Source organism: Furipterus horrens, unplaced genomic scaffold, assembly GCF_987537825.1.
Source record: "Furipterus horrens unplaced genomic scaffold, mFurHor1.1.pri manual_scaffold_7, whole genome shotgun sequence".
Taxonomy (NCBI): Eukaryota; Metazoa; Chordata; class Mammalia; order Chiroptera; family Furipteridae; genus Furipterus; species Furipterus horrens.
Genome location: NW_028327177.1, coordinates 65,586,452 through 65,600,293, shown reverse-complemented (window position 1 = coordinate 65,600,293; position 13,842 = coordinate 65,586,452). Strand labels below are relative to the sequence as shown.

The 13,842-nt window shown below is 42.3% G+C and overlaps 1 protein-coding gene and 1 long non-coding RNA gene across 2 annotated transcripts in view; one reads left to right on the top strand and one right to left on the bottom strand.

Annotated features, from left to right (window-relative positions):
• The window catches only part of ZBTB10 (zinc finger and BTB domain containing 10), a 29,932-nt gene extending 28,515 nt beyond the window's left edge, over positions 1–1,417 (bottom strand). The window contains exon 1 of the mRNA XM_090283763.1: positions 375–1,417. Within this exon, the coding sequence (XP_090139889.1) occupies positions 375–1,316 (942 nt within the window). The 5' untranslated portion in view covers positions 1,317–1,417. The remainder of the gene's footprint in view (positions 1–374) is intronic.
• A 60-nt stretch (positions 1,418–1,477) lies between these two features.
• On the top strand, positions 1,478–12,445 carry LOC150004571 (uncharacterized). The gene is made up of 4 exons (XR_016512396.1): positions 1,478–1,823; positions 2,275–2,546; positions 6,507–6,610; positions 12,352–12,445. It is a non-coding gene; the product is annotated as an uncharacterized LOC150004571 (long non-coding RNA).
• Positions 12,446–13,842: the final 1,397 nt, after the last annotated feature.

Sequence of the window (13,842 nt, the reverse complement as noted above, 5' to 3'; positions counted from 1 at the left end):
TGTTAAAAGACTATGAACCTATAAGGAGCTTTTCAGAAATCACAGGCAATAACATTTTCTGTAAAGTCAACCTTTTAGGGTTAAAAGCCTCAACAGTGTTTACTAAGTTATGTTTTTTATTCAATCTGATAGGCAAAGAAATCTGAGCCATTACAAAAATGAAACAAATTCATTGCTACGATTAGTAAATGGTCATTCCCTCTTCCTCCCAACACACTTCTGAAAACTTGTTCCGAGGCTTTCTAACCCCCCACGCAAAAGTTGCGGACGACACCTCTCCTGACTGAACGATGCTTCCCCAAAGACAGCGGCTTTTTAAGCTAATGAACCTTTCTGTCAAGGATCTGACAAAGGAGAAGCAAAATATACTGTACCTGGGCGTTGGCTTCGTGGAGTTTGTGCTCGGCAGAGACGTGGTGCCTCAGGAGGAGGGTTTTCTTGTAGTTGCGGGTGCCTCGCGACAGCTCGTCATGCCCCACGGGCGGAAGGTCCCCGTTGCCGCCGTCCTCAGGGGTCTTCTGGCACCAGCCGCAAGACATCAGGCCGGTATCCTTGCAATACCGCAGCCAGGGGAAATCTTTGAGCCAGGCGGTCTGGAAGGAGCACTGAAGCTTCTGCATCAAGGACTTGGGCCGCACGAGCGGGAAGTGCTGGACAGTCTCGCCGTCGCCGGCCCCCACGCCACCGCCCTCCGCTTCGTCCCCGCCATCGCCGCCCGACCGCCTGCCGCTGCAGCCGCCTTCCGCACCGCTGCCGTCGCCCAGGCTCGCCCCCTCCTCATCGTCCTCGGTGCTGTCGCTCAGGGACGCGCCGTCTGGTATCAGGTCCTTCCCCTCCAAAGCGTCCAGCTCCAGCTCCACCGCCGCCGGCCCTCGCCCATTGAAATGCCGCGGGGGCCACACTGGGGGGTCGGGCCGGCTGCGGCTGCTGCCATTGTTACCGAGACCCCCGCCGCCGCCGCGGAAGGCTAGAGTCCGACGGTTCCTCTCCGCTAGCAGGGGACCGCCCGCGCCGCCGCCCAGAGAGCTGGGGCCGCCCGCGTCCGGGGGCAGCGGCAGCTCCTGGGCTTCCTCGGCGACCGCGCTGGCGGAGGCCTCGGGGTCTTGGGGCTCCGGGCTCTCCAATTCCACTTCCTCGTCCGCCCCCCGCCCGTTGAGCTGCTGCGGCGCGGGCGGCGGGAGCTGTCGCGGCAGGGGCTGTTGGGGCCAAGCTGAGGCCTCCCCACCGGCGTTATTGTTCGCGGAGCCGCCGGCGCCGGTGAGCAGCCCGCCTCCTCGGAACGCCAGCGTCCTGCGGTTCATCTCGCTGAACGACATGGCGCGCGCCGCCGCCCGGTGCCCGGCTAGGTCCTGCCTCGGGCCGCGTCCCGCGCGCTCCCCGCGTTCCGGTCTCGCGGAGCCCGCCCCGCGCTCGTTCCCGGGGCCGCCTCACGCGTCCGTCGCCGCCGGGCCGCCGCCTCCGCGTCCTGCGCCCCCGCCCCGCCGCGCTCCGGGCCGCGTCCCGCGCGGAGAAGGGGGCGGCGGGGAGGTGAGGAGCGGGCGGGCGCGTGCGGCCTTGGAAGTTGGGGCGGAGTACGGGCGCCTCTCGCCGTCTCTCCGGACGCCGCGCCGACCCTCTGAGCCGAGACCCTGCACGGCGCGCTGCCAGCGGAGTCCGCCGCCGCCCCCGGTCCCTAGGTGCTGAAGGCGCGAGGCTCGTTAGACCGTTGGGCTCCGCCACATAACGCCCCACAATGAAGCCGGCGGAGCGTTTCCGTCCGACCAGGCCCCGGCGGAGGTCGAATGGCAAATGAACAACGGACCGTGCGCCCACAATGCACCGGGGTAGCAGCCACCGCTGGAGGGGAAAGGGTGGGGGCCGGGCGGGGAGGGGGCTGGGCTTGGGGCCGGGCCGCTGGGGTGGGGGCGCCAGGGACCCGGGCGGGGGACGGGGGCGGGGACGGCGGCGGTGGAGACGGCCGGCAGGGGGCCAGGGGCGGCGGACTCGGGGCCGAGCGGCGGGCCGGGGTCTCGGGCGGGGCGGGCGTGTGCGGCCGAGGCCGGGCTCCGCGGGGACAGACAGCTGGAGAGTGTCAGGGGCTGGCCGCTTTCCCGCTGCCCGCACGCACCTACCCGCGCCCGGGACGCTCATTTTCCTTCTCTTGCCACGCGTTCACCTGGGACTTAGGGAATGACTGTGGCAGCGGTGGGAGCGGCGCTCCGGCCGCGTTATTTTCTGGGGGCGGGTGACGGTGCCCGAGGAAGTGAACTTATTTTATTTTGCTCCTTGACAAAGGCTGGCCCGGGCGGTGCCTTTCGAGCGAGGAGGCTCCGACTGCGGACACCTCCCGCTGCGACGCCTCGTGTGTGCCAGCCAGCACCTTGGGCCCCCGGCGAGAATCGTTTCACTGAAAATGCACCGCCCCGAGTGTCTTGCTGCTGTGATGAAATGGAAATTTAAATAAAAGGTCGAACACGTGCGTTCGCTGGGAAGTATTGACATGGGTGTTACATCACCAGCAGCCAATCAGATAACTGCAGTGGTGTTTATATTTCTACAATCACCTTGTGAGTATTACACTGTCATAACGTTATAAATATTAGGCAGGGTTTTCCCCAGGAGCGGGGAGGAGTCTGCTCACACGGACGTCGTGTGGGACTCTGATCACTGTTGAACTACAAGGATCCATGACCAAGACATGTTTTAACTTGACATTGCATATGGAATTTAGAATTATTAGAAAAATAGATTGAACTGGAAATGAAACTCATAATCTCGGTCGAGTTTTTCATGAAAAGGTTTTCTACCTTAGAGCTCTCATACTGATTTTTCAAAAATTTAATATGCTGAGTTGAGCAAATTCTAACATGCTTAGACTCATTTTTACAGTTTTTTATATGTAAAATCTCCAAATACTTTTATTCAAACCTATTTCAGGTAAAAATGATGGTCTCAAACTATAGACGGGCTTTTTACTCTTTTAAGAAATATGATTAAAAGTTTAGTCACAAGATAATTACTGAGTAGACAAAGGATATATATATTTTTACATTAATATATGTATATGGGGATATACATAGAAAAAATGAGAGGTACATATGGACTCTGCAGTTCTAGTTTATCAGGTGTTAGAAGTTTAATTTTCTGTATTATATATTAATGGAAAGTTATATGTATTCTATAAAGAGCATCCGTTATAATTTCTAGGCCCTCTGGTTTTATGATTCTGTTAAATTTCTATTTCTAAAATAACAGTATTTAAAGCTTTGAATATATAATATGGAATATGGAATATGATATGTTTTTCAAGATTAACTTTAAAAAAAGATCTTCTTGGGCATGGTATTATAAAATACCATCTATCTTAATATTTTTAAATGGACTACACTCATGCAGGCAGAGCCAGACTCTACTATAGAGTGTATAGATTTACTCAAAACAACTTTCACATAATTCACTGTAATTTTAGTATCTATGTAATAGATGAAATGTAATTTTAATGTAAAGAATGATTCTACTAACCTGCCACAGAAAGTTTGGCTTTCGTTTTTTTCCCCCAGTAATGATTATATTGCCACCTGACCACCAGTGATCATCAGCCTGCAGTTCCAATATAGGTCCTCAGATTGGTACAGTTTGTGGGATTAAAAAAATTTTTTTTGTTCTGCTTTGTTTTGGTAGTTGAGAAGTTTAGGTCAGTAGAATCTCTGATGTTGTCCTAATTTGTACTTTGGAGAGATGAGAGAATTCTGCCTGCGTAGCTGTATTTAATATGTGTGTCCATGAAACATATTGAAAAATGTAATAATAATACTGTGCTTCGTCCTTAATGAATTTTTAAAATTCCAGGAACTTTGCAAATAAATGCATTGTTTATTATATTTAAACCACCACTGCCTCCTCTATAAAAAGAGAGAAAAGTTACTGAAGTTAATTGCTTATCTAGGATTAAGGTGATGAGAAGTGAAAATGGACTTGAGAATTTTCATTTCAACTTCAAAGTTTGTTCTTATTCCAGAGCTGTTAAATTCATATCTTCGCTTCTTTTCATTTTATATGCTTAATATATAATAGGCACTAAATAAGTTTATACTAGTATTATTTTGTTTTCTAGTGGTGTCAGAATCACCAAAAATATTGGAATCCGTAATGGTATTGTGTCAGGACTGAATATTTCTCACACATATATCTTACCTTACATTGTCTGCTTTCTGGAATTATGTTTAAATATGGAGTAATTAGGAATGAGCAACAATTAGATTCCAGTGGTACAAATAAATGATGTAAATTCTGGTATCACTGAGCTCCTCACAGCCAAATGGTGTGCTTGCGTGCTGTGTGTGTGTGTGTGTGTGTGTATGTGTGTATGTATTTATACTTTTATTATTCTATATTTATAAATATACTTTTATATTCAATTGTCTTCCCTAAACCCTGAAGGAAAATGGAATCAGAAACAAAATTCAAGAGGATAGTAACCACAGGTATCTCAGAATACCCCATATGAGGGAACTTTAAGTAACAGAAGGGGATCTCCTATTCTGTAAATGGAGTTTTTAAGAATTCCCCCACCCCTTCCAGTCTTCTACTAGCAATCAGGGATCTGTTCTCCCCTCTAACCCTTATATTTACTGTTGAGGTTCCACCATATTCAGGGGGATTCCCCATTATGCTTACCAGGGGAACCCCTCAAGAATGGGGTATCCCCAGCCAATTTGTCCCCTAATTTTACTTTAGGCTGTGTAAAACTGCTACAGGCTATCTTGATACTGTCCCACTGTCACTCTGTGATGAGGCCAAGCTCTCATATCTGTTCCAGCTGACCTTTGATGTTCAAACTTGACTGTCCTCCACTTTGCCTCTTCAGGGTCTAGGGATAATGGCCTATGACTCTGTCTGTGGATGGACATGTGTCACCCTCCAGAATGAAGTACCTGAGAATAGAGACTGGGTATTCACTCTTATACTCCCCTGACCCATCCAACCCCAATAGGCACTTAGTAAATGCTTGTTGACTATTTTCTCACAATCTGTTTGGTAAGCAACTTTCCTCCTGGCTTTTCTTTCTTTTTTTTTTTTTTCTTAGCTAATTAAAAAAAATATTCTTATTAATGGTATTGAGCTGATGCTTTCATTGCATTTACATTAAAAGCAACAGTAATTTATATATAGGACTATTATCCCTAAAAACAAAAGGAAATCCTGCCATTTGTAACATGAATGAACCTGGAGGACATTATGCTAAGTGAAATATGCATAAGCACAGAAGGAAAAATACTATATGATACCACTTGTATGAGGAATACAGTGAGACTCATAGAAGCAATAAGTAGAATGGCGGTTGCCAGGAGCTGGGGAGAGGGAAATGAGAGTTATTAGTCAAAGGGTACAGAGTTTCAATTAACAAGATGAACAGTCCTGGAGTCTGCAGCATAGCATAGTGCCTGAAGTTAACAATACTCTATTGTATACTTAAATTTTGCTAAGAGGGTAGATCTTAAGTGTCCATATCACAAAAAAAGTAGTAAATGGGCAGTAAGAAACCTTTGGAGCTGATGGATATGTTTATGGCATAGACTGTGGTGATGGTTTCATGGGTATACAAGGTCTGTCCGGAAAAGGTCCAGCCGATTGTTAATGTAACAAGAATGGTTTGTGCAACATCAATGCAAGCTGGCCTCCAAGGAGAGTGTACTGGAATGCAGATGTGTGAACAATGACAACTTCACTGTACTAGTCAGTGGAGGTGGTAGACGCCATTGAGTGAGCATGTGTACTGTGTGGCCATCTCATTCAAAATGAGCAAAAAGAGCAATGAATCTGTATAAAATTTTGCGTTAAGCTTGAACATTCCTCCATGGAAACTATTGGGATGATTCAGAAGGCCACAGCTATGAGAAACTGGTGATTAGCAGCTTCATCACGACGCCTGCCCATGCATCACGTCTCAAGCAGAGTTTTTTAGTGAAACATCAAATCACCCAGGTGACTCAGCCCCACTACAGCCCAGATTTGATGCCTTGTGATTTCTGACTTTTCCCAAAACTAAAATCACCTTTGAAAGGGAAGAAATTTCAGACTGTCGATGAGATTCAGGAAAATACTACAGGGCAGCTGAAGACGATTGGGAGAACTGTGTGAGGTCCCAAGGTGCCTACTTTGAAGGGGACTGATTCATCATTGTTCTTTGTACAATGTTTCTTTTATCTTCTTCATTGTCTCTTTTTTCATATTACGTGACTGGATACCTTCTGGACAGACTTTGTATAGTTATCTCCAAACTCACCAAGTTCTATACAATATATATGTACAGCTTTTGTATGTCAGTATATCTCAATAAAGAGGTTTAAGCAAAAAAAGCAATGATAATCATAGTTGAATGTATGTACCTTACAGCAGTGGTCACCAACCTTTTTGGCTCCAGGGACTGGTTTCGTGGAAGACAATTTTCCCATGGACTGGGAAGGCTGGGGTGGTTTTGGGATGATTCAGGGGCATTACAGCTCACCTCCTGTTGTGCGTCCCAGTTCCTAACAGGCACAGACCAGTACCAGTCCATGGCTCAGGCATTGCGGACCCCTGGCTTACAATGTATTACAGTTTACACAACCTCCCTGTGAGTTAACTCAAGGTAGGTTATTATTATCTTAATTTAATAGATAAGGAAAGGCAAGTACAAAAGGGTTAACTGACTTGGTTATTGGATGAGCTGGAGTTGTACTTGTAAAGTTGAAGACAAGGTAATACTCTCTGGCTACTAAAACACACATGATATACTTTTTAAAATTATCGGAGTTGCATTGGTTAATAAAACTATATAGGCTTAAGGCATACAATTCTATAACCAGTCATCTGTATATTGTATTGTGTGTTCACCACCCCAAGTCTCCTTTCATCACCATTTATCCCTGCTTTACTCTCTCCTGCCTCCTCCCACCCCCATTTCGCCTCAGTAATGACATACTGTTCTTCACAGCATTGTTTATAAGCCTAAAAAGCTTGAGCTTCCATCAATGTGGTGTTATTTTTTTTTTAAGTTTATTTATTGATTTTGAAAGAGTGAGAGAGAGATCAATTTGTTGTTCCACTTAATTATGCATTCATCAGATGATTCTTGTATGTGCCCCGACCAGGGATCAAACCCACAACCTTAGCATATGGGGACAATGCTCCAACCAACTGAGCCATCTGATCAGAGCTCAATGTGGTGTTATTTACACACATTATGGCACATACCTATAATGAATTATTGACTAGTCATTAAAAAGGTTAATGCGGCTGCCCAAACCAGTGTGGCTTAGTTGGTTAGGCGTCATACTGCAAACCAAAAGGTTGCCAGTTCAATTCCTAATCTGGGCATATGCTTGGGTTGTGGGTCATCCCCAGTTGGGATGCATATGAGAGGCAGCTGATGATGTTTCTCTCCCTCTCTCTCCCTTCCTTCCCCTCTCTCTAAAAATAAATGAAATCTTTTTTTGAAAAAAGGGTTGATGTGGCCTTACATAAGTCTAAGACATTGTTGAATGAGAAAAGCAATATATTAATATATAATCGGATAATTAATAATCCAATAATTTATTGAGCATCCTTTTTTTTTTTTTTTTTTTGAGCACTGGTCATATATACATTACTGAACAAAATAGCAGTGGTCCCTAGAGCGTATACGTAAGTTTTGTATGTGAATAAAAGCAAGGAAGGTAGTTTACAAGGATATTCATCAGAATGGAAACAATAATTTCCTCAGTAGTAGAATTTCAGTTTCTAAAACACTTTATTAAGATACTTTCAGTACTGCCTTATATTGCGAATATAATTTATATTGAATATACAATGCAAAACAAACCCCAGTAAAACGATTTTCATTTTGGGGGGAAAAAGTTAACTTTGATAATCAATGCCTTATTTTTCCCAGGATTTCTGGGAAGGAGTACTGTTCATTCTTCTTCTCTACTTTGAACCAATTTTGCCTTGTCTGCCGCCCCACCCCCACCCCCCGCCCACTGCCCAAATAAACACAAAAGACTTAAAAGATAAATACCAGTTGTTTCTTTTCTTAGAAAATTCCAATCCCTTTAAAACATTTGTTTTTCAAAAGCTTAAGTTTACAACCACATGTTCAAGGAAGCATTTATCTCAATAAACCCTACTCTCTGGCTCTGCTCTCTAATCCATTCCTACACTGCAGCCAGTTATCTTTTCAAAATGAAAATCTGTCCTATCATCCCACCTACACTTAAAACCCTACAGAGGTTTCAATTATTTTCTATTGGTCGACATATCAAAACACTTTTTGCCTGCAGGACCTGGCAAGGTCTGGCTGCCTTCCATCTCATGCCTGGTTCCCTGCTTGTTCCAACACTCCTTCTGTCCTTGTTTGTTTGATCCCTGCCTGGCCTTTGCACAAGCTATTCCTTGTGTATAAGGCCCTTTCCTTCCTCTTCTGGTTCATCCTTAGATTATGTCCTCAGGGTAGCTTTCCTTGAACACCAACCCACTCCGCCAGCCCTGACCCCAACATTCAAGCATCCTGCCTCAGAGTCTTCTAGCATTTTTAAACTCTCCTTCACAGAACTTGTCACAATTGCAGTTTGTATACATGTGTAATTAATTATTTGATTATTTCATGCCCTCTCAGTAAACTAATAGCTTCAGGAGGGTAGGGACCGTTTCTGGTTTTGTTCAATATTGCACTTCCAACATCTAGAAACAGTGACTGTGACAAAGCAGACTATCAGTAAAGATTTGTTGGATGAATCAGTAAAATAAATATGCAAATTTGCAAGTACTAAGTACACACAACCTTGAACTTTCAACAAAGGACTAAAATATAGATGAGAATTATACTCAATAAACTAGAAGAGAACTAATGAAGCTTTAAACTGTTGATAAATATTTGCATGTTATTCAATGTAAGGCATTTTCATAGAGTATATAGTTGTAAGAAGGTTGTTTTGAAATTTTTAAAAAATTAAAACTAGAGAATAAAAATAATTCCAATTAAAACTGCTAGGCCATTAAATGAAACATGGCTTTATCTGTGAAGTTATGCTTTTAATTAAATTTTTTTGAAAATTCCAAATTTATTAATAGCTAACCATTTTGCAGCTGTAGTTTTTCTATATTCTAAGTAATAGCCAATAGAAGTTAGCTCACTATATACTCAGCGAGTTGAAGTAAAAAGTAAATTGCCTCCTTTGTATATATGAGTTGTACAAAAATAGTTTCTTTTATAGAATGAATTTTTATATAATCTGCAAAGAATGAGAACAATGGAGAAGGGGTTTGATACTTATTTTTTATTGAAAACTGAATTATTAAAAGCACACATACATTACTGATTTGTGTAGGAGATCCATCCCACCTACTTAGTTTGCAGATACTGCTGGGTTCATAGATGTATTTCCCCAATAGGTCGATTACCTAGGCTCTGTTCGGTTGCCACAGATTTGACAATCATCCACCTCTTTCATAAATCCACAGTGCAAACCAGTTACCTTCAGCAGGACCAAGTATGGAAGCGAGAAAGGTACCAAGGCCATAGATCTAGTGCTGTGAAGAAATACCCTAGAGCAGGGCTTCCTACACAGCTTCACACACTAATGTCATAGGGGCTTCAATTCCAACTTAGGTAACTTCCTTCTGCCAAAATCTGGAGGTAAGGTCAAGGTCAGAAACTAAAGCTATGGAATTAATAAGAGTCATAAGATGGGTCTTTACAAAAATAAACCCACATTCCAAAGATGTGATATGCTCTACATTGAGGGCACATCCGGGATTGGAATATAACTGCTTCAAAGAAAACTCTTTTCAGGGCTAGTCCAGTGCCCTTCAAACTGGGGTATGTATGCTTAGCCCTGGAGAAATACAAAAAATTTCCCACCTCCCCTTTCTCAATCCCTCTTCTCCTTTTTCACCAAAAAAGGGCATCCCTGGCTGGTGTGGCTTAGCGGACTGAGTGCTGTTCTGCAAACTGAAAGGTTGCTGGTTCAAGTCTCAGTCAGAACATATGCCTGGGTTGTGGGCTGAGTCCCCAGTTGGGGGCAGGGAGACACAACCAGTCGATGTATCTCTTGCACATGGATGTTTCCCTTCCCTCCTCTCTAAAAATAAATAAATAAAATCTTAATTGTTAAAAAAAAAAAAGGCAAAACTTCCACTCATCCCTAATGTGTTACACTGCCCCAGAATAGAAAAGGACCCCCAGTGACAAATAGAGTAAATGTCACTGATCACTTGCAAATGACCCTGCAGCATCTGTAATAGTTGTCAACTTTGCCTTCAACAAAGCTGAAGAAGGACCTAGTTGAAGTGTCAGTTGATCATTAAAAATAATTTTCAACAATAAATCACTAAGGATTTTTTGCACTTAGCTTGGAAGGAGTTCAAGGAATTCTGTGACATAGCTAAAACAAACCCCTTCTATTCCTGACATCCATAATTTCTTGTGACCAAATGTCCTCAACATGTATTCAAAAGAAGTAAAAGGGGAATAAAATGTATGACAGTCCCTTTCTCACTGTAGCAAACAAATTCTTGGCACATTAGTTAAAAAAACTCAACTAATTAAGAAATATATTTCTAATAAATGTTTATGTCCTGTTTAATATCAGTATATTTATTGATTTAGTGTACACTAATAATTATAATGCTATTATAATTTCAGGGTATTTTATAACATTTGGGGGCATAGAAATTTTTAAAATTAAATTGATAATAGACTTCTGAGTATAAAGATAATATTATAAAACTGTGGGGAAGTAGAGTAAAGACTGATGTATATTTCCAACTCTTAATGTATTTTAAATGAATGATGGTGGTTGTCAAAGAATTGTGGTATATAGATTTCATTGAATGGATATTCTAAAAAGATATTTTAATTTGCTGTGTCAATATTTACAACACACCAGAAATGACATTCATTACAATTTGAACTTACAGTGAAAATATCTCAGATGCTACCTTAAGAATGTATAAAATAGCACATAGTGTTTCACAGTTATGTTTGGGGGGACACTGGCCTAGTTCAATATGACCCAAATGCCATTTTTCACCAGTTGGTGGTGAAGAGAGACTTTTTCATAGACGTAAATTTGTTCAACTTTAAAAACTGCCTATTATTCTGAAATTATATCCTTTCAGATGATTTAGACTTAAGATATATATATATATATATTTGAAATTATATGTTAATGCATGCTAGCTTTTTTTTTATGTTCTTTTCTTCACCGCTTCCTAAATTGCTAAAGAAAATAAATATGTATATGTGTGTGTATGTGCATTTTTACTAACAACATTCAAGACCTGAGAGAACCACTGACCTAGTGGAATGTAAACAGGGATATTTTATACAACAGAATATTCTGGAATTATTGAGGAATGGACACAACTTTACCACCTACTTTAATGGTCATAGCCAGCAATCAGTATAAAAGTATTTTTTTAGTTTCTACCATGTGCCAAATACTAGGATTTAATAGAGAAATAAGATTGTTCCTACCCCCAAGAAACTCACATTTCAGGGAAGGAGAGGAACGGGTAAGTTAGTAATTACAGTGCTCAAGTGTTGATAGAAATATGGGAGCATGGAGGAGAGAATGATTTCAAAAACTGAATTGGTAGGAAATATAGATCTTGGAGATACAGATGTGAATTTTGTCAGTATAAAAGGGAATTTGCCCTAAAATTAAGGAAATTTTCTGTACTTCAGTGTTTTGGGACTATCAAAATGCTTGAGATGAATTTGAAAAGGAAGGAAAAGGAGAGGTCAGTAAAGAGTTTGGATTTTATCCTGAAAGCAATGGGAATGACTGAAAGATATTTAAGCAAGGAAACATCTAAATCAGATATTTCTTAATAATGCCTAATTCCTAATTATATGCTTATCCAACCATCTGAAATTTAATTTGGCCTCCTATGTAGATTAACCCAACTAGGAAGAAATTCTCTTAGCAGACAAGGTAGGTTATCCTACGAGATAAATGTTTTGTTGAAAAATAATTGTTATTCTCTTCTGAATTAGGTTTGAGGTAGTGTCCAAAACCTAAAGTACTTTAAATATAGTGATCAAGCCAGTTTTGGGATACCCATACCTGAGTTGCAGGTCTGAGACAATATTATTGAGATCAACAAGTTATCTCTCCCTCTTGAAGTCCTGGCTGAGAAGCTAATAGGACTTCTTATGACTTTATAGTACCCTGAAGATGACATATCCATCAGCTTCCCACAACTCAGGTTTCCATAGTCATGATGGCAATCGTTTAATAATTGATGGTAACGACACTATAAAATCCATAACTCAGCCTCCAGAAATGAAGATGAAGCTCTTCCAAATATTCATGATCAATCAACACAAAATTTGCCTCAAACTTTTAGGTATCATTCTTGCAACAAGAACCGTAAAGATGGCTCTGCATTAATGCCTCTGTTCTCAAAAGGAGAAGACCAGACAGCATTGGTGAAGGAAAAATTCATAAGTACCTTTGGATAAACATACTATTTACACATAGTGGCTCAGGAGTCTTCTCAATATATACAGTCAACAAAAGTGAGGTAAGTTGTTTTCCTGTTGGTAAAAAGAGATGTCATTAATATTGCCTTGTTAAGTTTCTTGACTGCCCTGAGATAAATGTTCCCAGGCCAGTCAGTCAGTGTTGTATTGTGCAAAGTTATTAGGTTCATTGAACAAGTACAATTCAGATATAGTCTACTTTTTCTTCTATTTAAGTAACCTAACCATGTGATTCTATTATTGACTCTTTTTAGAAAAATTGATTTTTAGAGAGAGGAAGAGAGAAAGAGAGAACATTGATTTGTTGTTCGCCTTTTTATGCATTCATTGGTTGATTCTTGTATGTGCCCTAACTGGGAATTGAACCTGCAAGTTGGCATATTGAGACAATGCTCTAACCAACTGATCTTCCTGGCCAGGGCCTATTGTTGACTCCTAATATTTCAGGATTTTCTGACACCATTCACTGTGACAAAGAACATCAGAAGAACAAAGTTTGGGGGTAAAATTATAAATTTATTTTTGGAAATTTGGTTTTGAAATCCATTTGAGATAGTTAAGAGGACTCTATGCTGGAGTTCATGGGATATATATATATATATATATGATAAATGACCCTGGCTGGTTTGGCTCAGTGGATTGAGCGTCGGCCTGCAAGCTAAGTGTCGCTGGTTCGATCTTCCAGTCAGGGCACATCAGAGAAGGAAAACTCTGATTCCAAAAAACCTCCGCTGCCTTCCGGCATACCTCTTCAGGGGAAAGGCTAAGGGAGTAAACCCCGACAGAAAATCCGGAGCCGGAGTCCCTAAGGCGGTTTGACGTTGCAGTCAACACCGGCAACTCCTGCGGCGCACCTGAAGCCAAGCTGTATTGACTCTGTCTTTCCCTTGGATCCTTCAGCTGTGAAGAGAGGGGGGGTCTGCTGCATGGGCAACAGCAGACCCTCCATATCACCCTGCCCAGGCTCTGTAGCTTCAGCTTCACTGGAGAGGACACTCCAGCGACATTGCAAGATGTCGATTCAATACGGGAGGAGACAGATACCGTGTCACTCCCGAGTTGGACTGCACAGCCATTCTCGGCGGTGCAGATAGACTCTTAAGAAGCTACACCATCGTCTCTCGAGACGGACGGCTGCCGACGATATGATAAATGAATACATATATGTGTATACACACATGCACATATGCCATCTGCATAAATGTGGTGACTTTTTTCTGCTTCAAAGGAATATTGTAAGAATTGAGTTGTACATGATGTACACAAAGTACCTAAGCCTGTATAAATAACTGTTCCAGGCTAAGAGAAAGCAAGGAGAAGGTGAGTCCAGTAGTGAACAGTAATATGCAAATGCC